We start from the raw sequence: 27,628 nt of genomic DNA on the forward strand, positions 1-27,628 counted from the left end.
GCGCATGTAATTGCTGACTGCTAAAAACAATCACAATAATTAACTGTGCATCGTAAAATCGTACAAATCCTGAATTATTTCACTGCCGACCGTGAAATCTACAAGGACGTATAAAACGAAATGATTTCTCTTCTCTTGCTCATTTCAGCTGTGATGAGACTCCATGATGAGATGAAGGTCGCAGCTACGAGTCAAACAATCACCGCTCTGCTCCTGCATCTTCACCATGAAAGTCTCACTTACTGCGACACGTGCATGCAAAACACACACATATGTACCCACACCTTCAGTGTGCTCTCAGACGATGCTGAGAATCTCCTGCTGTCAGTGTCTATTAGGAAAAAGCAAGCACATTGTCTCTGCGTCACACTTTAAATTAGCATAATGACTAATTCTGCTCCTGAGGCTAGAGAACATCTGCCTACACCAGTAAGTGTCGTCACATTAAAGCTCACTATGAACACAAACCATTAACAAACAAAACAAAAACCACCTGGAAGCCACAGCACCCACTTTCTCATCGTCGATTAACCTTTCATGATGATGACAACATCCGTATTGCACAGAAACTATCGTTCGTTCAGGCTTTAAAGGATATCTGCCGGCCGTGCTTGTCGAGGGGTCGGCGATGGGGAGAGTTGATACGGTTGCGGTCCCTATGGACCCTCTCGACCAGCCCGTGGTGGCGAGTCCCTCTCACAGAGTCCAAACCTGAAGGGAAGCCACCCTGTAAAGGACAGAGCAAAGGAACTGTTCACATCACACACATCAAAAAGCTGTTTCCTGAAATGTAGTTAGAGCTGCTGACACTTGGTGAAAGGTGCTGCAGAACTGAAATGAGCCGTTTAGTAATCATGTTAATTAAGGTTGTACACCTAAACAGAACAGACTTAATGTGATCACTAACACCTTTTACACCTCACTGTGCTCCATATTTTCACTCTTGTACACTATTAGAGCAGTTATGCCACAGTCACTGGCCCTCAGTAGTAGCTCCTCCCCTTTCCCCTCTGGTTAAGATGACTTTCTTCTGATTGGAAGCCCCTCCCAAACCAGCGGTTTAAACAGCAGGTCGATGGGGTTTGTGGGCCTTAGATGACCAACGCAGAGATATCCCTTCTCTATGACATCTCATGCTGCTGTGCATAAAAAACAACTACCTGACAGCGAGCATATGGAGCAGTCTGCAGCCAGATTATCTGAAACTTTAGCCATGTGTGTAATTTAAAAGTCAACATTGAAAAATGTGACAGATACACACAATAGGTCCCCTTTAAAAGTCTACAAACACTGTCAGAGACCAATATGTACCCATGCATTTTCATCACATAAAGTGCCACAGTGAAATACATGTAATGTCACATGTTTAACAGTTTAGAGCTGTTTATTCCCTGGCTGAAACCCAGACATGTTACTCAACTATGTTAACATAAAGATCGAACCATCTGTTTTCATACAAGTCATCTTTAAAGTGTCTGGTAGTTATGTCTATATATGCAGCTCTGACCACAGGTATGTGGTCATAGAATTAAAACACTAAGACTAAACATCTTACAGACATTAACAGTGAGCGGCAGGTAACAGAGCACAAAATAACGCTGAAACCGATTAAAAACCCTGAAAACCATACATTTCACACCTGAGCCTCAACTCTCGCGGCCCGGTACCAAACGACTCACGGACCGATACCGGTCCGAGGCCCGGGGGTTGGGGACCACTGACATAGAGCACCTAGAGAACCACAACCACTATCCTCAGTGATTTGTGAGAGCAATGGGTCAGATATAGAGCATAAAGCAAACCGCCTCAGTGCAAATTAGCAGTCATTGCTCGATGAAGTCAACAAGACCACATTATTTACCCAAAGCAGAGATGAGATCCTGAAATAGCTGAACTCAACACCTTCCATCCCATGCCTGCACTAGAAAGAGAGCACCTAGAGAGTCTATAAAATTACATCAGAGTCCGTGATGAAGGGCAGTCCTGGCAAAGTCAAACCCGCCGAGAACAAGTCTGACTTGTAGCTAACAATATGAACCAAGCTCCCACTGTACAGGGACATGATAGGAATACCACATACCCCAACTTCCCAAAACATCCCGAAATGCAACTGGATCCCATCTCCAAGTTTACTAGTTGTGTTTTGTGTGTACATATGGAGATAAGTTGGGAAAACTCCCACAAATGCTTGAATATCCTTGAGAAAGAGCTGAACGAAAACCAAATCGTTCTTCCAGAATCCAAGCTTCAACTAACGGATAGACTCCCCTCTCCAGCACCCTGACATAGACCTTACTGCACTCAGGATCTCCTTGGAATATTGTTGAGATTCTGACTGAGGGTGGGATTTAAAGACCTCACTGCCCGAGGCCTCAGCCAGATGCTCCCAACGGACCTTTGCTATATGCTCGGCTGTACTAAGCCTGTGTGACATCCTCTCCACGCTACCGATAGTAGTGTTGCATTATTGCATTGGTTAGGTTTTGTATGCTTGCAGTATTCAGGTCTTATGAAAGGAATTTTGGAGTTTAAGAGGTCGCACTTTAGTGGAGAAATAAATCAGTTCAGTATACAGATTATCACCCCAGTCAGCTGAGATCAAGCAGAGGACGTTTCCACCTCTCGTTAGGGCTGGGCCATATTATACCGTTCACAGTAATACCGGTACAATGTTAGGCAACGATAAGAAAATGAAATATCGCAACATAATATGGGTGAAACGCGCATGCGCAGTGCCTTTGTTTTCATACGCACATGGCCGAAAAAGCATGGTGGCAACAGAGAATGAGAAGGGAAAAAGCGGATCGTTGAGTGAAACAGATGAACTAGAATTAGTTTGTAAAAATGCTGCCACTTCAGTGATGCGGAACTGGTTTGGTGTTTGTCCATCAGATACACAACAAAGCACTTTTTTTGTAGAACATGCAAGCGGGCTGTCGTTATTGCCGTATTTGTTGGACTAAGGTGCTTGTAATTCTGGGAGCAATCTGGGTCCTAAACTCCGCCCATTCCAGGTCCCAAAGTCAAACGAACACTGCAGCATCACTGAGAGTTAAAAACTGTCTAAATTCTTTCATCTTTAATAAAACGATCAGCGTTGCTGCTTTACCAGGTGTAACTATGAAGTTTAACATCCAGGCATCCATGAAAACAGAATTTATCACATTTAACGGAGTTAGAAGCTAGCAGGAAGTTAGCGGAAGTTAGCTCGCTAGTTTCGCTAGTTACCCAAGCATGATATTGCATGTTCTGACAGGGAGATTTCTGAAAAAATTCAAACGTACAGCTCTGCTATCACTTCCAACATAAATGAAGACAGAAAACTAAACAGCAGTGACGTTTGTAGGGTTACTGAAGTTGGGCTAGCTGGTATATAATGATGTGCTACGTGATTGCTAGCGACACAGCTATGTTAGCATAATATAAACAGTGAAGCTGAGGATGAACGCTAACTTTTTTCCACTCGATAAAAGTTAACGTGAAGGTTCCTGATGGTTAGAGACAAATGCAATCGCATGGCAGGATGCTGTAAACGGACCAAACTTCAGTCAGGAGAACAACTGAGATAATCCATCCACAATACGAGGTTAGTCATTAATATACTGCAACAACATGGGAATAGAGCAGCTGTGAGAGAATACAGCATTAAGGAATCAATAGTACAGAAGTGGAGGAAGCAAGAAGTGTGAGTTGAATAAAGTTTGATTTATCTGACTGCTTTGTTTCGCTTAATGTGCCTAATAATCCCGTGCACCTTATGGTCCGAAAAATACATATTTGACTTTTTTATGCAGTTTAATGTAGCAAAGCACCTCTTTTTAACTTCAGTGGATATTATACATGGTTATGCTCAGGATATGTCAGCGCATTTCTACTGGAAATGCCTTTTGGTTAAACTTTCAGCAAGGAATTTACTTTTACACTGTTAAATGTTTATATAGCTTTAATGCACATAAAAAACAGCTGCTTGTTTAAGTGAAAAGAAATGGATGGGGTTTTTTTTCGCTAGTATGGAGTTCTGTTTTGTCTTGCGTCAATTATATCGTCAGTTATATCGTTATCGCAAATTTTCAAATATATATCGTGATAAATATTTTTGGCCATATCGCCCTGCTCTACCTCTCGTTAAGGCTTAACACGTGATGGTAGTATTGTGGTGTTTGGGAAAAGTTGGGATTAAATGGGTTAATTCTGTCTGATTAAGAAAGCCTTGGCAAGTATTACATTAAGCACTCTGCACTCATTTAATTGAATTAGGGCTAACAAATGATCACAATCGAGTAAGAGCTAGAAGCCATTTAGTTTGAGTCCCAGTAGAGACGAATGCACTCGATCAGTGAGGGAGGCTTTATCCGTCAGTGAGGGGAAAGCTCCACCTCAAAAGGCCATTCTTTCAGCTAACAGGGACACCTTTACCTGGACTTTGTGTATCTTAGGACAGATACTCCTCAGAGAACTGATACATGTCCCAGTGTGACAGAAAAGCTCTGTTAGAACTGCAGCATTGATGTTTTATCCTGGTTTTTCTTCCAGTCTGCAGAAACTCGAGTGAATTATTTAATGCTCTCGAGAGCAGCTTGTTTGCACTTCTAAAGATCCAGCACACAGTTTTGCTGCTTTTGCAGTTGAGCCGCACATCAAAAGTGGGCATCAAACACAGCTGACCTTGAACAACCCCTCAATGAAAACGAGAGCTTACACATGATGGACTGCAATTTCAAGGAAAGCACACATCTTTTTCTTTTCTTTTAATAAGAAATCTTTTTTAGCTTAACTTCAAAACTTCAAACCGACTAAAACCTCCCGTGTTTCTGCACCAGTATGTCCTGAGGCCATGTTCAAACTGACATTAGCCCTGTGAGGCCTCCTTAATAGGTTTGAACAACAATGCTGCACTGATGCAGCTGCAGCGCTAATGCAGAGCTCCACCAAGACCAAACATACATATATAAAGAAAGACAGAAATAAGGCTCGTCTAGTGAAAGAGTTGAATTTGGCTCAACTTCACTGCAGCATAACTGCACAAGAATTGGCCCAAGTGCACAATGAGTATTTCTGTTAAACCTCTGGGCTTTTTTTCCACACAGATTTCATACAGACCTTATCAAGTCCATGATATTTCATTTTGCTTAAAGTCTTAGAGAGGTGTTATTACATTTTGAATGCAGTCTGTGTGGGTGCTGTATATTTTGATGGTGACGAGTTCCCACCTGAAATTCAGTGCTGGTGTTGCCGATTTGATTGACGTTGGGCAGAGAGCCTCCGTAGTACTGTGCCCTTGACTGAGACAAGCGAAGCTGCTGGATCTTCTGAAACTGGACCTACGACAAAAACAGAGTCACGTGTTGATCGTCTGGGCACGTAGAGAACAAGTTCTGAATGAGAAATGAATTTGAGCAACCGACCTTATATCATACTTCAAATTCTGCAATATCCTGCGGATGTCTAAAATGTCACTTGGGGCCCACTCCTGTTATACTGTCACTGCTCCTCAAATTGCATTTTTTTTCTTTGCATGTCTCATCAAATGGATTTATGGTTTTCAATCAGTTTGAAGCAATATCGTAGTGCAAGCAGCCACTCCAGATGCTTTAGCACAGCTGTGCTCTTATTATTTAATCTGATTTTACCATCTACATTTTGGAAGTGAACAGAGAGACAGGCGTAATGTATAAATGCATTAAAAACTGTCTGTCTGATTAAAAAGCAGCCATATCCACTGGACACTGGGGACACATTCTAGGAAATGGGCAGCTTGGCGTCCACATTAGCAGCCTACTGCAAAGACGCCACAATGATTACCTCGCAGAAAACAGAAGGCAGCTTGTTCTGCCAAGGTAAACAGGGCCGGCCCTTAGCTGTGATCGGGGATAGGCAAATCAGAGGGCCAACTTCCCTTAGAGTGCCGAAAGGACAAAATTTAAATTTCAAAGACTGGCCTTGTTTGATTGTATCGTGTTGTATAAGAGTTTACAAAGAGACTGAAGTTGGCAAGAAATTCGGGGCGAGCTAGGACCACTGGACTAAAAACCTTATCTTTTGGCACAAAATGTATCAGTTTCTGTGCAGTGTGGGCGAAAGACTGTTCTGATTCAGCACACACAGCACAGCAGACAGTGGTACGGTGTTTAGAGGTGCTGGTGGTCAGTAACCAATGGGTCTGTGATATACACGACAGAAAAGTTGGTAAACACAGGCTTCCTCAAGCCAACTCAGAAATTTTTACTGCCAACAACTGGTATTTAATGTCAGAGGGTTTCTAGCCTCAAATTTCAGTAACATTGATTATTAATGTAGGACACATGAAAAAAATATTGCCTCTCTTAGAGTGTCTGGGTCAGCCTTTATGTAACATCTACATATCGTTAGCTTCATAGCATAATTGCCTAAGTCATTGACTTAGGCAATTATGCTATGAAGCTAACGATATATTTATGTATGTGAAGGGTGCAGACTTAAGCCTCTTGGTGTACTCGCTACAATGCAGAGTTCTGCAGAGCTTCTCAGGGGTTGATAGTAAGACTTTATGGTTGGTGTAAATGCTGAAGCAGCTATTTCTAATTTCAGCTGTTTGCTTCAAGTGTGCCCTGTGGCCTGGCCACTGACTGGGCTTTTCTGTCTCAGAGGTCACTTACAGTTCACATCTTATGGCAAACTTAACTCAGTGTCGCCTCAAAACCACATCCTCTTTGACTAGCCATTCAGGACTCTCGCTCGCACAGAAAGAGCCCACTGTCAGTGGATGGAATGAGAATAATGTGAAAAGGCCTTTATATCATCCAAGGAGTTTTTATGACTTGGAATGCATAAGGTTTACAGTCACAGGAAAATGAATTTTCCAGGTTTATGTGTGGTCTGATATCATCCTAGTCACAAATCTAAACAATCTAGCAAATAATACACAAACACTGTACATTTAATGTCTTCAGTAACTAAGAAAACTTCCCATCTCAATTCTGACATAATTGCACCTGCAACGCATGCAGGTCTAAGGTAGCAAAGCACCTCCAAACCCTAATGCTTCACAGCTGGGATGGGGCTTTAGTGTTGGTGTGGAGAGCTGTTTAACCACTAAACAACAAGCGTGTCTTTTCTCAGACAGAGCAGCTACAACAGGAGCCATTACCAGCTCCTAATGTTAACGTTTGGCATCCGTCCGGAAATAACAGAAACGTTTTCATCTATTTTTTAATCATTTTCTCTTTATTTTTTGTAGCATCGCATGAGAATCAATCTGTCTTTGTTTGAGTTACAATTCAGAATTACGTTCTGATCATCTTTTCAGTCACTGAGCACAGTTCCTAGAGTACATGAGGTGGTCATGTCAGGGACGTGCAACAACATCTGCCAACAGCAGCCTTATTGACTTCGGTTGGCCTAAAGACAAATGTTGTGACATTGAAATAGTGTAATATCAGAACATCATTGTTATAGCAACACCATGACTTCCCTAGTGTGCATAACAAGGCAAGTCCTGGAATGTCTGAGAGCAAGAGCTGCTTGCCAGACTCTGACAACAACTTAAAAGAGCACTACTTAGCAACCTCCAACAAAGCACAGCACTTTGGAAAATAAAGGCCAAAATAACAAACATGTTTCACCATTTGCAACAAAAACAAAACAAAAAAACCCCACCAGACTACGAAGGAGGAAAAGATGCTACCAGCAGGTAATGTGCAACCCAAATGTAAACAAATGAATCAACCGAGCATGGCTGGAGCATCGGTTGTCATATGGAGCCATGGTTGCAGTCCATATGACAGGAAGCGCCAACGACAGATGGAAATTACTGACGTAGTTGCATAGTGGAGCTGTAAGCAACAGGTTAAAACACTCAAATGTTCAACGTGCCAGGCAGAAAATTGTTTCACTTTCAATGTTACTATGTGGCAAATACTGTGCAGGCTGCTGAAGAGTTACAAGGTTACTTTAGTTATTGTTATACTAACGTGTTACACAGTTATTTGATACTTTTACTTTAAATTTCCTGAGAAAACACGACCCAGACTGCTTATATTTTGACTTGTGCCATGTCACTGGATGTTTTGGATACTTTGCTTTGTCACTACTATTGCACTACAAACCTGCTGCTGCTCGCAACTTGTTAAACTAGAGTCACACGTTGAATTAGGTACTGTCATCAGTAACAGTTCACTGGAAAAGGCGGCACACTGAAAAAACACTAATGCAAGTAACAACATAATGGTTACAGCCGTGTACTTACTGAACTAAGTACAGTAATGTGTTACCGAGTTACTGAAAAATGTAATGTGACTACAGCAATGCGTTACTCTAATTGTTACATTGTAACCCAACACTGGTCATCACATGTTTACAAGTATACAAATGTGACAAGTGAAGAAAGTGAAGCGAAGCACTGACTGACACAAAGACTGAGACTATGTAACTAATGTGCCGACATCACGAGCCTCTTTAGTTCGCCCTAGTCGGATTTCTCTTTTCAAATTCGTATTACATGAGACAGTAAGCATCAGGTTGAACCTGTGAAAGCATTTTCAAGAAATACACTGACAACGTGTAAACTCTGCATTTCTGAACAGGAAACTCCTTCAGTGTTTATGAAGCCGGAGCATGTCCAGAAGGGGGCCTGGAAGGCCGGCTGCCAACGCCATCAGCATATGGTAGTGTTACTCTTACAACGCCAGCGCCAACGAGCGAGAGCACAGTCTGGGGGAAAAAAGTACTCGTGTACTTTTACTTCACTGGTACTTTAAGTACTTCTATGTCTCTACTTCTGCTCCACTATAATATAGATTAATATATTGTACTTATATTGTAAAGCTTAGTTATGTCTTATTTTGCATGTTTAAAAATATAACTCTAATGAATGATGCTATATAAATACAGATAAAAGTCATTAAGTAAGGAGTCAAACTCATCTGATACACAAATGCATAAATACTTATGAGACAAAATAATTATGTATATGATTCTGCATAATGAGTGCTTTTACTTTAGTTACTTTATTCTTGTGCTCAAACTTTTATACGGTTGTGTTAGATATGTTTTTAATAAAATATTATATTAAAATTAACAATATATAAGAAAATAAAGTAGGTTTATGACTTTAGTAAAAAGTAAGTCTAAAAAGAGAATGTTTCATATAACGGCATCACGGGGTTACACAGAAGCTGGAAAACTGTGCCCATGTTTTCTGTGCCTAATGTGTACACTTTATTTATTTGTGCTAAAAAAAACCCAAAAACTTCCTGTGCCCCCTCCCCGTGCTATCCCATTCAAGAAAAATCCTGTACACGCCCATGACAAACAGGACGGCTTTTAAGCGGTTGGTGCAAATATTAAGGAGCCAATTTCTCCATTCCTGTCTCACCGCCGACTGCAGTTTAAAAAGGCTGTACGTCAATCGCTGCACCCAAAGTCGCAAGTTGCTTAATATTTGGCTCTTGAGTAGAATTACATAAGCCGAGTATCGACGGGTGTGATTTACGGCTGCTCAAGAGAAACGAGAAGTACTGGTTGAATACCAGAAATCTCCGCCGGCAGATGAAGCCTGACAGCTCCGGTGTGAATGAGGTATATGACCACATCCGCGTAGAAGACAAGAGAGCAATAAATGTCAACAAGCTGAAAGTGAAGCGCATTTACCCTTGAGACATTGAGGTCCGTCATCAGCTGTTCAAAGGCCCGCGTCTCCTCTGCTTGCTTCTGGTTGTGCAGCGCTATCTTTTCGCTGAACTTCCTGGGGTTCGAGCCACCTGTGCCTGGGGAGCTGGACATGGTGCGGGCCGCAGTTCAACAACTTCAGCTACTTGTTTTGAGTGGAAGACTGTGCTGGTGGGGTCTTATTTTGCAAAGTCTCTCAGCAAGCGTTGTAGCAAACCCATGAGAATTTTAAGAGCACACCTCGCGTTATCGGTTAAACTAAAGTCACTTCAGACGTAGCTCGGCTGGCTGCACTGTCTCAATGCTTTTACAAGGCAACAGGCAAGCTAACGCGGCTAGGCTAACACTCAAAGCTCCCTTTAATAAAAGTTGTTTAAGTGTGACTAAAAAGCGGACAAAATAAAAACTTTGCAAAGTATATATTTACTCTGACTTTCTAGGCAAACTGCGAGGCGACAATGGGTTAAAGTTAAGCTGTAACTTCACGCTGACACTCTTCCAGCGAACCACTTGTTTGAATCTAACGTTAACATGGCGTTAGCTGTCACTGCTAACATAGCGTTGGAAGTGAACGGAGAGCAACAGCGACAGCTAGTCGGCTAAGCTACTGTCAGTGCCATTTTAATTCCGACAAATGCACTTTATCTGCTTGTCGACATCTACCCGCTGTCGGTATCTTTTAGAGGAAACTTCCACCTAAATATTTACAGCTGCGGTCAGAGAAAGTTGATAGCCTCGTTAGCTAAATCTCTCCACTCCCGCTAGTAAAGCTGACCCGCAGTTGGCCAAAGGTTTACTCGCCGAATTGTATTTCAACAAGTTTCCGCTCGTTTTGCATAGACTTAGCTGTAGTTCCACTTTGTTTCCAACCAAACCGGGGAAAGCAGCCGCTGAATATTGGCAAGTGACGTAAGGATCACAATCCACAGTTTGACACTTTAGCTGATATGACAGCGCTTCGGAGTCGACTCTAGTGTTAATCCATGGACAGCATAGAGACCGCAGACAAACTCCAGCCGAGCGACTCCGTGAAGATAAAACAAACAGCGCCGACAGGGAAGAAAAAAAACGGTGGTTTCCCCGTCGCCGAAAAAATGTCTCTCGGAAAAAATGTTTTTAGCTTATTCGTCCTTGGTTGAGGGAGCGAGTAACAGCAACTCAGATCGGCTGGCTTGTTATCCTCATACTACTGCGAGAAAAACATTACCTCGTCAAAGGCGGTGTGTACCTGTGGTATCCACAAGGGGGCGACAAAGTCACCACGCCCTTACCTTACGCAGCCGCAAGAAAAAGTAAAAACAAAACATGGAACATCACTGGCTATAGCTATAGATCAAGAAAACTACTTCTGTGCTTACAAGATTTTCTTAAATGCGCTATTTAGATATGCAAGTATTGCATTTATCAAATTAATTTTCATGTTTCTATGAAATAGAATAATAAAACGCTGTGTTTCTTGGAATAAGCTATGTACAAATCGTGCTCTGAAATACACATGAAAAACACCCTTAAAATGTACATCGTGCATGAATGTACCATAAACATGAGTACACTGTGCTCTACAATTCACCTATTAGAAATCCAGATTTTGCACATATCATGATGGAAAGTAAAAGAATTCAGGAGCTGGACTGTCCTGTTGTTCTGTTGGAACAAAAGGTTGTGTAAATCAGAATCTTAATGATATGTGAACAATCCAATCAGTCAAACAGGAAACAAAGTTTGGTGTGTGTCTCAGGTTTATGCAGGGCACCCAGTTTTCAAACACACAGAAACATCTGTGCAGGAAAACTCCACACTGCTGTCGAGCCTGCAGACACTGAGAATACTCAGCATTTAGCTACAATACATCAAATTACTGAAAACTGCGGGTATGACACAGTAGTATGACACATTTACAAATCCATTTCCAAAAAAGTTGGAATACTGTGTATAACAGGTAAATAAAAACAGAATGCATGTTGTGCATATCTTGTGCACAATAGCATTACTCCATAGACTTCTGGGCAGAGAGACCAGCTGCTGAAATGTTGGGAAAGGACACAGCAGTCCTGGTTCGTCTTTGTCATGTCTTTCGTTTCACGATGCGTCAAATGTTTTCTGCTGATGGAAGCTTTGGAATGCAGGCGAGCAAGTTTAGCACCTGGACTTTGCCATTGTGACGCCACGCTGTTGTAATAGATGCAGTATGTGAGCTCCAAATCCTGCCTTTACCTTTCAGCACTCGTGTGGAAACACTAATGTAGTGCAGAGAAGCAGAAGGTCCCTCTCCTCTTTATCCCAGAGGATGCAGCATCCTTGTATTCCAAAACAAATTTCACATTTTCTATTTGTCTGGCCACAGAACAGTTTTCCACTTTTCCTCGGTCCATGTTAAGACAGCAGTGTTTCCGGTTCACGTATGGCTTTGTCTGCGCATCGCAGGGCTTGAACCTGCATCAATAGACGACACCGTGATGTCTGGAAGTGTCCCTGACAGAATCACATCGGTTTTTACTGAAGTGCCGCCTGAGGGCTCAGAAATCCTTGCACAGAGAATTCTTCAGCTTCCTAGAATATGTAGATATTATTACATAGCACAGATGATGAGATCATCAAAGTCTTTGCAATTCTACAGTGAGGAAGAGCGATCTGCAGTGCTGAACCTCTGCCTCTCCAAGATGCTCCTTTTATACTCAGTCTGTTACTTTTCCAGGGCTTTGTTGAGGCATGTCGCTGCTGCCGTAGTCAGAATGGACTGAACGTTTTCTGAAAGTGTTACATTTTCTGTTTAATGTTTTCTTTTTAATTGTCAATCAAATCTAGATTTGAAAATCACCCTTTTATTAACATTTTGCGCAACATCCAAACTTTATGGGAAGCGGGTTGTAATTTCACTACACATTCCTTCTGGTTGTGTGTGTAGTGGAGGTGGGTTTACAGGTGGTTGTAACATAAAATGGAAATGCTCATTTGGGAAAACGCCTTCTCTTCCTGCACGAAAACTGTAAGATTAGGAAAAAGGCAGCGCATTGGTAGAGCTTTATTCTGAAACTGGAACAAGCACATTTCATCAAATGAAGAACAAATAATGAAGCGAGCACAAGGTGGCCACCTCCGATCAAAGTGAGTCTGCGTGAGAAGCAAAATCGATTTCACCAAGTCTGCACAGATTTTCAGCCTGGCTGAAACAATCGCTTCAAGGACCACTCAAACGCCACGACGTGACAGCGCAGAGTGACATCTAGTGGGCCCACAAGGTGCTGTAACACTGCACGCACACTGGAGCTCGTTGGGTGATGGTGCAACCATCAGCTCCAGCAGACTGAAAACATATAAAATATAAATAATGGCGACCAGGTATTTTCAACGCTAGAAGCATTCTCAGTATTTAACATCTGCTCAGCTTACAAGTCCAAATCCCATCTTGTTTTACAATTCATCAGGCATCATGTTGTGCTTACCCATTTTATAACGTAACAAATCGTTCTACAAGATAAAAAGAAAAATAATGATTTCCAGTAAGTTATCTGAGAAAGCCAGCAAAGCGGCACGTCTGCCCAGTTTCGTGTGATTCCACGTTTCGCTTGCTTCTCTTGCGGGAGCCAGAAGCACAAATGCACGGCAGGTCAGTTCTGAGAAGCAGCAGGGCTGCAGTCACGGCCAGCTCAGTCCACTCAAAACCACTGACCCGTCTGTAGACAGGAAAGGCCTCAGAGCCAGATCAGCACCAGTGCAGCCTGGACTTCAGAGGTAACATCACACTCCTGCAGCTCAGTGTTAGAATTGGACATTTTGGTGACTGATGTCACAGTAAAGCCAGGAGAAGATGATCAGAGAGAGAGACGGCTGCAGCGCTTTCACCATAAACACACGATCAAAGATAAGGAGCCCATCGTTTTCTTTTCTCTCAGTTTTTCCTGGACAAAGTGCCGTGTACTACAACCCTGCTGAAAAGTGCGCATGCACATCGATGATGTTCATCGGGCTTTTCTCAGTCAGGTGAGCGGATGAACTAACAGCTGAAAAAGACGTAAAACTCTCTTTACATAAAAAAAAATACACTTTTTTCTTTTTAGATCTAAGCCCATGCACAACATATTCAGAGTATTTAGAGCAAAAACAGAAATTACAAATCTTAAACCTCTGACCGAGCCTCAATGAGAGATGAGGCACTAGGAAAAAACTTGGGTAATGGAGGTTTTGCATTAAGAATAAAGGATACTACATATCCATGTAATAAAACATAATGCATAAACTTGTATAGGCACAGTGGAGACGTGCTGGAGGAAATGTGTAGGTAAGACAGCATGGTTCTGGTCAGGGCTTTAAAGCAACCCTCAGAGGGGGGGTTGTGGTTTCAGTGTCTCTAGCCCTTTTTTCTCCTCTTTTTTTTCTTCTATTTCCCATAAAATTTCTTGTTGAGCAGGAAAATGAGCAGGTTGACGTTAATGGTGGCCCGGTCGAAGAGCTTCATCACTGCCACGCCTTCATACTGCAGCTGGAGCAGATCCTGTGAAACAAAAACCCAAAGAGCTCAAACAAAATACGTCGCTGGTCAAGCTACTACGAGAAGAGCCAACGAAGCTGAGAAAGGCAACGCTACCTGATATTCTAACTGTAACGTCTCCAAGTGGACGCCCATGAACTTGGCCTTCACGTCAAACACTCCGACCGTCTCCGATGGGGAAATCTCAAAAATGGCATTCTTGAACCTGCGATGAGAAAAGAGCAGAAGACGGCTGTTTAAAGCAGAGGAACGGCAGACTTCTAACCTTGGGCTGTTCATGAAGCTAACTGTATACGTGATCAGCTGCACAACTCACTGGTTGGGCTGCAGGTCCTCTATGGAGATCAGCACGCCCTTTTCGTGCAGGCGGGCGGCTGTGTATTTCTGAGAAACCTGTTTGCTCTTCTTAGCCTTGTTGTCGCCTGGTTTCTTTGACAACCTGAGAAGAAAGACACACAAGTGTACAATAAAAGCAGCTCTCAGCACAGACTTCAAGGCTCACTATTGTATTCTAGGCTGTGACATGCAGACTTTAAAAACACTGAAGCCAATGCTGCACGGTCACCATGCAGCAGACGACGCATCGCAAGTCGCCAACGTGCATTTAAATGGAGGAAAAGAACAAAGATTTATGCTGTATGTAACAACAGCAATTTCATCACATTCACAGAGTTCAAACAGCCAAAAGACGAACAAAAAGACAGCTTCGTGATTTAAATTTGACCGAGCAGCCCACGCCACTGCCTGTGTTTCTGTTATGGGCGGATACGAGCCTCAAACATCAGCTTGTGCTAACGAACGCTCACACTGAGCTGAGGATGAGAACAAGCCTGAAGGTTGCCCATCAGGTCAAGTGCATGTTCAGTTTCTGTTTCTTTGTCCCCCCCAGGTCTGCCGAGGGAAGACATGTGGCACAATCAAGAGGTCTTTCTGCCACACCAACAGTGAGAGAAGATGCCGGGCAGGCCAAGAACATCTTTGATCCCCCAGGAAAAGATTATGAAGCTCAACCTGCCTCGAACCTTCAGAGGCAACGATGGTCCATTAAAAAAATCTGGCAGCTATAAAACACTCAGTGATTAGAGATTAAAACCCAAAAACAAGGAGTCCAAGGACCAGTGTGAGAGACTGGCTCCTATTTTTGGTTTTGACACAAATCAGACGTGAGCTGTAAGCTCGTCTGCGGAGGGAAAGGATACAGGATGTGACATTTTCAGGTCACGTCTGAAGCCCATTTACGCTGGACGTTTGAGTGCGGTATGTTTCAGATGTGGTACTGAGGTTTGCACTGACAAACGCACAACTTTACCAACATGTAGGTGACAAACTTCACCGTATCCCCAGCAGCAGTGCAGCTCATGACAGCAGTAACAACCAGCAGACAGTGGAGGTCACTCACTTGCCCTTGCTGGCCAGGTTGTCCATGCAGGTCTTGATGTACTGATTGTAGGAGTCGATCTGCACGTTGTAAAAGTTGCTCTTTGAATTCAGGGCGGCGTTGGTCTGCTGAAGCTTCACCAGCTCGGCTTTCCTCCGCTGCCGATACCGTCTCTGATTCCTGATGTCCTGCAGACATTGAAACGACAACCCGTGAGGCAGCCTCTCTCTTATTTGTCCATTGAAGGGACGAGCAGTTTATTTTACCTTGGCGATGTCATTGATGAGGTCCTGATAGCGGTTCTCTGGGTGGACCTTCCCCAGCTCTGCCAGCCTCTGCAGGTTACTCTTGATCTTGTCCTTCTTGCCCTGCAGCGTCAGGCTGTCGTCCACCACCGGTTTGACCTGCTTCATCTTCTCAGGCGTGTTGGCATCTCTGATTGCTCTCCTCTGCATGGCCCGCTGGTACTCTGCCTCCTGCACATTATGTTCAGAGTCTTTAAAACTGTCATTAACAGAAGTGGCAGCAGTAATACTGTTACACTAGTAGTTGTAGTGAGTTTTTAATTTCCCATAAACTTCACTCCTTTTGATTGAAAGAGGATGTTACCAAATATGTGGCTATTGCAGTTTTGTGTTAGTAATTCACCAACTACAGGACAAAGAGTCATGTGTAAAAGTCAGTTCCTGTTTTGGGTCGTAAGGCAGCTCAGTAGTTTTCCGCTCAGATACAACATGCTGAGTAGACATGTCTCAGGACCATCTGCTGAGATGTTGACTTGGTTACAGTCATCACCCATCCAGATTACTGAGACCTGGTGCAGAAACACACAACGTCATGCACTCCCCACCTGCTCTGGGCTGGCTGTTGAGTCCAGGATCTCGGTCAGAGTCTCCCCAGGCTGGAACCGGATCACATCCACAATGAGCCTCTTGGTGCTGGAGAGAGAAACACAAAGACAGAGATGTGAGAAGTCAAAGAGATCCGACAAACAGCAAGCTGCTGACTTGGACTCTGCGGTCTGAACTCACTTTAGCAGGAGCGTCTTTGCGTCCATCTCAGCGTTGGCCTCACCGGGGACATCGAATTTATTCGTGAGAGTGAGCGACACTTCGGTTTTGCCCATCAGCTCTTTGTTGGGGTCGTCAGCGGGGAGAGGATTTTCACCTGAGTGCAACAGAAAACAAGGCATCGTAAACTACTGACGAGTTCCTGACCCGTGACCTGCAGAGTGGAGGCAGGGTTTAGACAGCCACCGTTTCAGACAGACCTGTTGTTTTCACACAAACGTTCCCTGCCAGCATATTTTAGGCCAGAGGAAGTCCAAAAGCCAGGATATGAAAACCAAAATGAAAACCACAGAACATTGGAGGAAAATGTTCTGTGGTTATGTTTTACGGTGCAGCCACGCTCAGCAACACATTTGAAGTCATTTAGGGATCGATTCCACTCTACCAACATTTAAGGTCCTGTAAACTGAAACATTTAGTTGGCCTTGAAAGCTTGACCCAGACAGACGCTTCCTCTTAGTCACAAATATGTTTCACAGGGTTTTGCAACCCAGGGGTTTCTTATAGATTTGAAATGATTTGGAAGTTTTCAGCCATTTCTTGGATGTTTTATATTTCTACAAATGTCTTTAAATTTCTTTCCATGAAGCACTCTCTAAACCTAAGTGCTACAACCTTATAGCTAACCTCACATACTCGTTCTTGTGATTGCACCCTCCCTGTGATCGTCCTTTGAAGATCAATCAGCCTGTCTGCTTTGCCACCCAGAGTGTGAATGCACACCTCACACTAACACACTATAGCTAGTTAATGTGAGCATATGCAATTCATGTTAAATAATAAAAACATACCATTGGTGTACCTATTGTACAGAGGCATGTGGTGTGTTTGGCATCAAGCTTACAGCCCACGATAAGAATGAGCAAACATTAATGAACCTTAGTCTGTAAAAACAAGTTTTTTTGTTGTTCATTTAAATATTTGCTATTCACCAGTTATATACATTATATTATGTTATATTATATTATATTATATATATATTAGGGGTGCAACGATACACAAAATTCACGGTTCGGTTCGATACTTTGGTGTCACGGTTCGATATTTTTTTGATACAAAAAAAATGTTCATGCCTTTTTAATTTGTCATTTATTAAAATTATAAATATATATTTTAACTCAAACGTACAGTTTTTAAATTTAATGTTGCTGAAACAACAAAGGGATAAAATAATAAATCTGATCAAGAAATCACTCATCTTTGGAAAAGAGAGTTTATTACAGAGAAATGGCTCTTTCCAATATAAAAGCTATACCATACGCTTCTTCTGGGCTATATTCTCAGCAGCATATTAAACATATCAGGTCCCCATAAGGAGAATCATGTGCTAACAGCTGTCTAAATGACTCGGGTAAAGTTTGTAGCATGCGTGCTTGTTGTTTTTGTCTTTGCACTAGGATGATGTCGGCGTAAATGTGCAGTCATATTCGTTGTGTTCCCACTAGTGCTGTCAGCGTTAATCTCGTTGAAATGACGTTAACGCCATAACGTGGCAAATCTCCGTTAACGAGCTACCGCGGATCGCCCCGTGCGTGGGGCTGGACGGCGTCAACACGTTAACAAGCAAACTGCGCTAACGCAGTAGTTCCCACCCATGTAATTGAGCATTGCGTGGCACATCCAACATACTGTTTTACTTTTGTCCATGACGCGCTTACCTTCAGGGTCATACGTCACATGAAAACCAAAATAGTTCCAAACGCCAGATCTGAATGAGGGTGGGGCAGGTTCAATTTGCCATGTTGCAAGGAGAGCTTAACTTCTGTCTCGCTAGCTTGCGCTGCGCTCAGTGGATCTGCACTCGAGAGTGCAGCCTAGGCGGAGTAGTCGAATGCAGATCCACTGAGCGCTCAACACAGACAGCATCGTCAGAAGAAAAGTTGATCAAATAAATTAAAAATGTTGTATTGTTCGATACATATGCGTACCGAACCGAAAGCACTGTATCGAACGGTTCAATATCGATACGAGTATAGTTGCACCCCTAATATATATATATAGCAGTTTGCCACTTCCAGTGGTTTTGTTCATTTTGTTTTGTCTTATTACTGTTAATTCCTAAATATTACAAAAAAAACGACAAAGCTCACCAATGAGGGACTCCACAGTGGGAACCTCGCCTAGGTCCTCAAGCAGCTCATGGATGGGGTCATTGTGCTCTGGGGCGATGGCATCCTGATGGTCCAGCAGCAGCTAAGGATACAAGTTCAAGTACAAGTACCCGATCAGTGTTCGTACTGTACAGGCAAAACTTTTCAAGACCACCTTAAAGCGAGCGCTTTGGCACCTCAGTCTCAGTCAGTGAGAGATAAATGGATGAATGAGGTGAGTCAAACTCACTGTGTGAGTGTTAATAATCTCTCCGATGGAGATGTAGATGACAGGTTTGGTGACTGTGACCAAGTCTGAGTATTGATCCACGTTGAACTTGTCTTCGAGCGATGGGACGTCGCACGCTGCCAGAAAGAAGCGCCTGTGACAGAAGACAGGAGGAGAATGTCACGGGGAACAGAAACGGTAACAAAGTAACAGTTTTGGTTGTTATTTAGCTGTTCTACGTGCACACATTCATAATCGTATCAGACCTGAACTTCTGGTAGGAGGTGCTAAGGTATTCGTTGATGGGATTGAGGTGGGCGTTATCTCCCAGGAACATCTTGTTGGACGCAGCGTGCTGCAGCATCTTGGCCACAGAGCCCAGGTTCCGTCGCTGCTCGGTGGTCAGCTGACCACCAGCAGACATCTCGATGATGTCAAAGGCATCGGGAGCCACGATGGCCGGGTTCATGTAGCGGTAATACAAAAGGTTGCCCACAATCTGAAAGTTTCAAAGTAAACTTAATGATCACCACCAGAAAAATCAGCAGCATTTCAAAGCTTTGTCTCTATTATGAAGAAAACTATTAGACAAAGAAAGTTTGGGATCTAAAACCTCAGACTGGAAAACACTAACTGAGCAACAACAGGTATCAACAGGTATGACTTCATCGGATTTAATGTTAATTATATAGAAAGGAGGCCTTAACCCAAGACTGTATATGCTGTTATGGTTGGAACCCCTCTACTTTAGGATCATTAGTCATGAGGGTAATGAACAGACTCCCAGGATAAGTGCTAGTGTGTCATGCAGAAGAGCGCTTAAAAGTGTAAGGAACAAGTGGAGCAGTAAGAGAAGGAGAGCCAGAAGAGTGGCATGGCTCACCTTTGCGTCAGCAGTCGGCCGTAACATGGAAAGGAAGGATGGAGCTGGTTGGTGAGGCGGGGAGAGAAGAGCAACAGCAGAGTACGGAGGGGAAAAAAAGGAAAGAGTGTGAAACAAACAGTGAAAGTAGAGCGAAGCAAATGATTGATGAAGAAGGCTGGAGAAGAGAGGCTTATGAAAGATCCAGGTCAAAGGTCAGAGTGTGAAAGAGTGAGCTGTATGCAGAGTGCTTTCTGTGTAGCATGGTTGAACATGTAATGCTCTTAGGGCCACACATCTCTGTGTCAGTAGCACTGTCAGTTTTACACAGGCACAGTCGGCACAGGCACAGACATGCCGATGTTCTTGAACACGACTAAAGTAGTCTGCATGATTCACACTTCAAAATAACACCTGCTGGGTGTTAGCATAGTGCTAACATGCTTCGTCCTGTCTGAAACACAACATTTAAGCTGCTCCTCCCACCGTGTGAGATAACCTTCTCCTGATTGGCTGCCCCTCATGGATAAACAAGAGCATTAAGCTTGCAAATGACTGATGCAAACCTTGAGCAGCTCATCCTCCGTAGCATCTGGGAACTTCTCATGCAGAGTGTCCTTCAGCACTTTGGAGATGAACCGCATCCCGTATCTGAAATAAAACACACAGATGCTGTGACACAAGCCAGAGGTGGGCACTGAAGAAAAAAAAAGCGATGTTGGGAGCAACGTACGGAATCTTTTCCACAGAGACGATTATGGCAGACAGGAATTTGTCAGTGATTGTCTTCATGTTCTTGATGGAGGCTTCCAGTCTGGTCCTCACCTCCTCGTGGCTCATGGCCTGCTCCGGAGTGACGTCATAAGGCAGCTTACTGTAAACAACAGTATGAGGGAGGATACATAGAATAAGGTTAATGTACCTATATGTGCAAGGTAGTGTTCTTTAAAATCTTGTTATTGTGCCGCTCCAGGTGGTGTCTCTGAGTTTTCGGAGAACAAGATGCTGGAGGACACCTCCACCTCACCTGGCCTCTCCAGTCTGAGACTCCATCTGGTTCACCCAGCCCTTGTAGATGTCCACTGGGTCGGTCTTGATGTTTAGCGTTTTGTCATCCATGATCTCCTTGACAACTGGCGCCAGGATCTGCCGCAGTGCATTCTGCCCCCGTGCACCTCTGTGGAAGCTCACTACCATCTTGATTACGGTAGGATTTCCAGTGACGATCTCCTTCATTTGGTCCACTTTTGACCTGCACACAGTTGTTGATGACAAGTCTTTTATTGAATTTAAGACATTTCTTTGTGAATTAGAAAGGTCATCGGGCTTCTCACTTGATCTCCTCCTGCAGGGCGGTCTTGAAGAGCTTGAGTAGCAGGTACTCCTCTCTCTGGTTTGATGCATAGTTATACAGAGTGAAGATTACAGAGTCCATGAACTTGGTGGATTTATTCTGTGGCATCTGGAAGATCAGCTTGGCGAGATACGTGGGGTTGGTCTGAAAGGACGCAGAAAATTTAACAACCTTACAGTATGTATCCACGGTAACACGCTGTGAGGATACTGTGATGCTCAGTGCTTTGTATCTTTACAGGAAAAATGTCAGATCTGTTTACATTACTCTCATTCATCTAAAGAAGCGACTCTGAGAAGTCAAACTGGTGGAAACTTCTCCTCCCTCTGTGCATCAGTGTCCTGTAGCAAAGACAACAAAGTGCAGCGATGTCCTGGGTTCTTACCTGTAACAGGTAGAAGAGGTACTGGTAGGCTTCCAGTTTAAGCCGCTTTTCCTTGCTTAGAGCCTTCAGGCCTCCCTTCTGCTTGGTCATCATCATCATGTCCGACAGCTGGCCCTTGTTCTTCTTGGTCAGCTTTTTACTGTGGGACACCACCTCCTGCAACGTGATCTTGTTCTTCACCAGCAGGCCGATCTTGATGTCCATCAGGTTCAGGTCGTTCTCCAGCTGCTGGTTGGAACGGATGTTGGTGACCACCTCCTCACGGAGCCGCATCAGTTCCAACTCCTCCTGGAAGTCCTGGTCGCTGTGGTCCAGCAGGTGGACGAACTTCCTCACCACCCCCATCGGAGGATTGTCAGCGCTGACTGGAGACAAATAAGGAACATGTCAGGTGGCCCCCCTAAATCGTGAAAAGTTGGTTTGACAGCCCAGGTCCTGCTTACTCAAAGTCTTGTAGTCGTCCCTGGCCTTGTTGGCTCTGATGAAAGCCTGAATCTTCACCACATCATTGATCTGTAAGTGACAACCGCTTGATCAAAGGTGCTCATTACAAACAGCTCCAAAGGGACCCGCAGAGGGTCACATGTGTCAAAGTGCTAAATGAGCCACCGCCTGGAACGCCACAGGAGCCAGAGGAAATGTCAGAGGAGATTTATATCCCGGTAAAAAAGCTTTCATTAAATAACAAGTAATTTGTTTACGTCAATGTAAATTGTGGCAGAGGATGAACAATGACTTCTCTCGAGCGTCCCGCGGCAGCTCATTTGAAACGACAGAGGCTGAAACAAATAATACTAACGTGATCTTCAAAGTACTTCAGACGATCCTTATACTTCTTACGAGCTTGATGCATCCGAACCATGGACTGGATCTGAGAGAGATAAAAGGAATGTGTTAGTTTCACACGTATTTAATCACACGCAGACGAATGGATCCGCACACTAAGCTTACCTTGACGGCCTCAGCAGTGTGGTCTTTCAGGTACTCCTTACGGTCTTTGAACGCCTTCCTCTGTTTGCAGCCTTTCCAGTGAGCCTGAGAACGAGTGAGACCAAAAATGATGACTTCTTCCATCAGGCTCATCTTTCCATCTACACACAAACGTGATGGCAGTAAACATGGCTATATCACCTGTATACAGGTAACAGCAGGGTCTTGGGATTTCAGGAACTCCATCCTCTCCTTTTGGCCTTTTCGGACCAGATAGCCACGGCAGCGGGCTTGTAACTTGGTTATTAGAGTTTCATTGGCCAGCCACAGCTGCTCTCGATTGTAGGCCGTGGTTACCCCAGAGACCACGCCCTGACAGGCAGAAGAAAATAAAGAGTTAAAAGGTGTGTTAAACAGCCGGGAACCCGCAGAGCTTCCCTGGGAGAGACGCCGACCTGGATGTCCTCCTTGTTGAGCTGAGTGTTGTTCTGAATGAAGTTCTCTGGCTCCACCCAGGTGCCCTCCTTGGTTTGCAGGTTGTAGTAGTAGTTGTGTCCTCCCTTGACCCAGTGTTTCACCCACTCACTGCCATTATCACCTAGACACAGGATGGACGGAAGCAAGATAAAAGCAAGTTTCCTCTCGTAGTTGTGCTGTGAAGTGTAGTAATGTGCTAGCACTTTATTTATTAGCCCTAACACATTTCTTATGGCAGCCTGAGCCTTCAACTGTATGCATTTTACATGAAGGCCAACAGGTTTGTGTTTTTTGCGAGCATAAAGCAGACACTAAAGTCACTTCTTTTGGTTTTTGTGTTTCCTTGCAAAAATTCAATTGCCTGACTGGAACAAACCATTTCTACATGGTTCTGACACAGACAGAAAGAGTCGTGAGTTCATGAAAAGCCACACGAAATGCTCGTGCAGAAAGCTGCAGGTCCTCTAACAGTCACTTGAGCCCGAAGTCGATGTTCCCCTTTTAATAGATATTTAATAGATATTAAGGGCACTGATAAAGTAATACCCACCTCCCCATCAGTAATTCTATCACTATATTTGTGTCTTAGAAATAATCAGCAGGTAAGTCTGTGCACCTGTGCAGCTGATGGCTTTGTACTCCACCCTCCTAACGCTAAGACCTCACTATGCACATCGCGGTGTCTCCATCGTTTATATACAGTCTGTGTTACTTATTTCAAGTGTTGCGAGTTTCATCAAAACGCCACATCACTAATCCGTCTCAGGCTCCTCACCTTCCTTCTTTTTCTCCTGTTTGATCTTGGCCAGGTCGTCCTGATAGGTCTGCGCACACTCGGACGTGACGCCATACAGTCCTGCTCCAGGACCACGCAGAGCGGCCAACGTCTGAGCTGCATCTCCGCTGTCCACCGCCTCGTTAACAGCCTGGATGGCCTGAGAGACTGCAGATAGATAGGCTTTAGTTCTCTCTAGACTACTGAAGACAAGTGTGGCATAAATGTACGTATTCTTACACTGCAAAGCCTCTTTTGTGTCCTGGTTGGCTTTCAGAATGGCATCCTGGATCTCATCCAGCCACAGCACAGCAGAAGGATCCTGTGTCTCCTGGATGAACACATGAAAATATGTTTTGAGACAAACACAGCAAATCCAATCATAAACACGCCACTTTGAGCTCCCGTCACCTCTCTCTGAGCTGCTCACAACATAAGGATGAAGAGTGCTAACAGCAGGAAGTGCATGCTTGGATCTGAGATGATGACCATATTAGGGACATCCCCGATCTATGACATGACAAAGAGCCAAGAATACAAAAAAAGCCTGAGCTTTTGGCTCACAGGGATTTATTCTACATATTATTACAGATGAAGCTCCCATCCCGCTGCCTCAGATCTTCATCTTCTCTTTCTCTCTCTGTTCCCTCTGCTCGTCTGATCACAATGGGAGGGAGGGCCTTTAGCTGCTCTGCCCCTCGACTTTGGAATTCCCTACCCCCGGACCTCAGAAATATTAGTTCATTCTCTCTTTTTAAGTCCACCCTTAAAACTCATCTGTTTAAAATTGCCTATTCTTAAATTTCTGTATGTTTTAACTTTTATCTTCTATTTTTATCATTGTGTATATTTCCAGTCTTTATCTGTTGTACAGTGTCCTTGGGTGCTTTGAAAGGCGCTATTTAAATAAAATGTATTATTATTATTATTATATGCTGACCTGATTATATGAAATATTCTAATCCAGCATACATGACAAAAAATAAAGTACACTACGGCCCCTTTGTAGGTTTTGCTCAACCAGAAAAGAATTGCCTTCATATATCAGCATGTTGAGAGTTAAATGAGACACAAAAATGGTTAAATATTGCATTTAAAAGATACATTTTCAGAAAAACAGATTATTTTCACAACAGCTGAACAGCAGATTTTGTAGAGATGCTTTGTTAATCCCAGAAAGCCGCTGTCATTTATCTGTGATATTTTTATCTTATGTAACTCCTGCCGTGCATATTTTTACTTTATGGAACATTTGCATAGTGCAATCATTCACAGCTGTAGCCCAGCATGCCATTTGTTCACCATACAAACCACTCCAAGACCTCGACTTCTACAATGTTATGAGATGCAGTGGCAAACAGCAGCATCCAGATGGCGCTCTCTGCCTCTGTATAAAGAGTGCAGGAGCTGGCTGCTGCTTGTTCCCAGCCTGGTGAGAGCAGGCAGCTCATTTGGCAACAACACCCCCACCTCCTTGGTGCGCCCCGCCTCTTCACATTTAGTGCCACGCATTAACAGGAGGTGTGAAAGAAGAGGGCGGATAAAATCTGGTCCCGCATCTTGTGCAGCACGCACATGTGTGGAGTCGAACCAGCCCCGTCGTTATAGTAAATAAAGTCGTAGCTGGGATGGTGCCGATGACTGTTTGTGTGTTTGCATTTTGGCGCTGTAACTGGTGATTGCAGGCGATGAGTCACTGCAGTTAGCAGGAGGTGCTAGACAGGGTGTGGTGGCAGAGTGGGCAGCGGGTGGAGGAGGAGGACTTGGGTGAAAGCTTTATGAAGTTTGTCACACAATACAAGCCCACTGTGGAAAGGGAGGAAGTGAAAGCTGGGGGGTGGTGGGGGGGAGGCCATAATTCATCCATCTAGACTTTTCTTCTATACTTAGAAAACATGAATCTCTCTCGTGAGAAACACACACATGCAGAACTACAGTACAGTCTGCACACTGTAAACACTGCAGCTACAATCACATGAAGAGGATGAGGAGAGAATATTTAGCTTGTTAGTCAGTGGAGTCTGGGCAGGACTTCCTGCTGTTTATCTAGGCACAGCCCTCTGCCCACAACAGACGCCAGCTTCTGCCCAAATATCTTCTCACTAACTGTTCTGCAGAGTTAAAGGAGCGACACTAAGAAGCTAGTCGCAAACTCAACATCCAGCAAAAAACAAAGCAAGCCCTGACCTCACGTTACTTGGAAACAGCCACCTTACATTCCCACTATTCCCTGCCCCTTGGAGACATCAGCGGCGGGGAAATACCTCATTGACTTCGACCCTTTGAAACCCAACAGGAAGCTTTAACCGCTTCCTGTCTTCAGCTCGTTACTTCAATCAGCCGCACTCGCCCGCTGACACGACGAGCACGGTCAGAGTGCCCGCGGGTCTGTAATGCAGCGGTCAACTTTCTGCCCTTTTATGGAAGCAAACGACTGAGACTGGCTTGTTATTTCCTATGCCTGTGAAATCAGCAGGAAAATAGCTGGCTGCTTTTCCCATCCAGGTTTTTTTCCTCCCCAGCTTCTCTTTTTCTGGTGACTGTACTCAAAGTGAGTTCCCATATGATGTTTTTACAGATTTTAGATGAACCTGATGATGTTGACTTTGAAAACAATGTGGGCAGTGACTTGATAAGAACATTTCCCTTATCAGTGTTTATGCTGGAGCAAAAACAGACTACTTTCTAAAAGCAATGCACCGAGTCCACGCTCGAGAAATCTGGAGGGGACCTTTGGTCAGTGCGGACTTCCTTTGTGCACGGCAGTAAAGCTCTAACCAGCTCCTGCAGCTGAGCTTCAGCTTCAACAGGAAAACAGCACAAGTGTTCTGTGACATCATATGCAAACTGACTGCCTCACCACAAGCGCGCACAAACACACAAGAACCTCCACAGACTCATCATCCATCCAGTAACGATAACACAGGCAAATGAGTCAAAGAGAGCACGGGTGCCTCTCCATCAATGATCAACCAAAGAGGAGCAACAGAAACGACGTGTCAGGCCTCAGGAAAGAGTGAGAGCAAGGAGACGAGCGCACACGTCCCACACAGACGTGTGACAGGAAGTAAGGGGGGATGGTACACATGACATCAGCGTCCACTCGAATCAAGCACCGCTCCGAGGACAGAGTCACATGAACGACACCTGGTGAGCTTCTTGTGCACCCCCCCCCCACACACACACACACACACTAAATCATGCAATATTTGCAACAGCTGTGTTTTAGTGACACAGTACGATGTGTGAACAATCAAACACTCCTCGCATAGCCCAGGATCATTAGTCGACCCAAGAGTAGCAAGTCCATCCCATCTGAATAAGACTCAACATTGCACTAAGTTCATATAAACAAGTCAGTAAGTTGATTAAAGTCTTCTACATGCGTCGCATGTCACGTCAAAGAAAACCAAAACCAAGCTGTAACTGTCTAAGCTGCAGTTAAAACTGTAGCCTGTTTGCATAATGTTCACAGGAATACACACAAAAAGCAAATAGAGGCTGAGTGACGCAGTAATTGCCATCCACAGCCCATGCTTAGCAGATGCAGCCGAACACGTTATTCAGTTTTGCGCAGCAGAAATCAGGAACATGAGGTCCTTACATGAGCCTTCTCCCTGCGGGCCTCCAGCAGTTTGTCATGGTAGTGCTGAGCAATCGACGGGTCCACGTCTGTGAGCTTGGCTGACGGGCTCTGCAGCATGGACAGCGTCTTCGTAGGATCTCCCTCATCCAGGGCTTCATTGATCAACCCAATGGCAGCAATTCCTACAAATGCAGAAGCAGACACACACAGAAAGTGTTGGGCTGTCTGTAAACGTGTGATTCTGATAGGACGACAACGGAAAAGCACCTTTTTGTTAAATACTGCCACATCTTGAATGATAATTCAAGATGTGGCAGTATTTAACAAAAAGGTGCACTATAACTAAACTAAAGCTAAG

At 44.0% G+C, this 27,628-nt stretch overlaps 2 protein-coding genes across 3 annotated transcripts in view; both read right to left on the reverse strand.

Annotated features, from left to right (window-relative positions):
* The window catches only part of crtc3 (CREB regulated transcription coactivator 3), a 45,616-nt gene extending 34,764 nt beyond the window's left edge, over positions 1-10,852 (reverse strand). The window contains exons 1-3 of one of the 2 annotated variants that reach the window (XM_085408311.1): positions 9,628-10,852; positions 5,211-5,321; positions 596-727 (exon numbers count right to left, since the gene is read on the reverse strand). In XM_085408311.1, coding sequence (XP_085264437.1) covers positions 596-727; positions 5,211-5,321; positions 9,628-9,759 — 375 coding nt within the window. In that variant the 5' untranslated portion in view covers positions 9,760-10,852. The remainder of the gene's footprint in view (positions 1-595; positions 728-5,210; positions 5,322-9,627) is intronic. The other variant, XM_085408300.1, reaches the window with a different exon arrangement.
* Positions 10,853-12,652: 1,800 nt separating this feature from the next.
* The window catches only part of iqgap1 (IQ motif containing GTPase activating protein 1), a 43,095-nt gene continuing 28,119 nt past the window's right edge, over positions 12,653-27,628 (reverse strand). The window contains exons 15-37 of the mRNA XM_085408289.1: positions 27,289-27,452; positions 23,925-24,015; positions 23,685-23,852; positions 22,888-23,030; positions 22,634-22,804; positions 22,454-22,537; positions 22,302-22,373; positions 21,946-22,015; positions 21,503-21,867; positions 21,098-21,261; positions 20,791-21,015; positions 20,497-20,637; positions 20,330-20,414; positions 19,168-19,400; positions 18,923-19,055; positions 18,673-18,775; positions 16,544-16,679; positions 16,363-16,450; positions 15,779-15,988; positions 15,534-15,700; positions 14,451-14,573; positions 14,231-14,339; positions 12,653-14,137 (exon numbers count right to left, since the gene is read on the reverse strand). Coding sequence (XP_085264415.1) covers positions 14,024-14,137; positions 14,231-14,339; positions 14,451-14,573; positions 15,534-15,700; positions 15,779-15,988; positions 16,363-16,450; positions 16,544-16,679; positions 18,673-18,775; positions 18,923-19,055; positions 19,168-19,400; positions 20,330-20,414; positions 20,497-20,637; positions 20,791-21,015; positions 21,098-21,261; positions 21,503-21,867; positions 21,946-22,015; positions 22,302-22,373; positions 22,454-22,537; positions 22,634-22,804; positions 22,888-23,030; positions 23,685-23,852; positions 23,925-24,015; positions 27,289-27,452 — 3,359 coding nt within the window. The 3' untranslated portion in view covers positions 12,653-14,023. The remainder of the gene's footprint in view (positions 14,138-14,230; positions 14,340-14,450; positions 14,574-15,533; positions 15,701-15,778; positions 15,989-16,362; positions 16,451-16,543; positions 16,680-18,672; positions 18,776-18,922; positions 19,056-19,167; positions 19,401-20,329; positions 20,415-20,496; positions 20,638-20,790; positions 21,016-21,097; positions 21,262-21,502; positions 21,868-21,945; positions 22,016-22,301; positions 22,374-22,453; positions 22,538-22,633; positions 22,805-22,887; positions 23,031-23,684; positions 23,853-23,924; positions 24,016-27,288; positions 27,453-27,628) is intronic.

This window comes from Rhamphochromis longiceps, linkage group LG1 (genome assembly GCF_057381845.1).
Source record: "Rhamphochromis longiceps isolate RC_006_pf linkage group LG1, R_longiceps_female_GT1.1, whole genome shotgun sequence".
Taxonomy (NCBI): Eukaryota; Metazoa; Chordata; class Actinopteri; order Cichliformes; family Cichlidae; genus Rhamphochromis; species Rhamphochromis longiceps.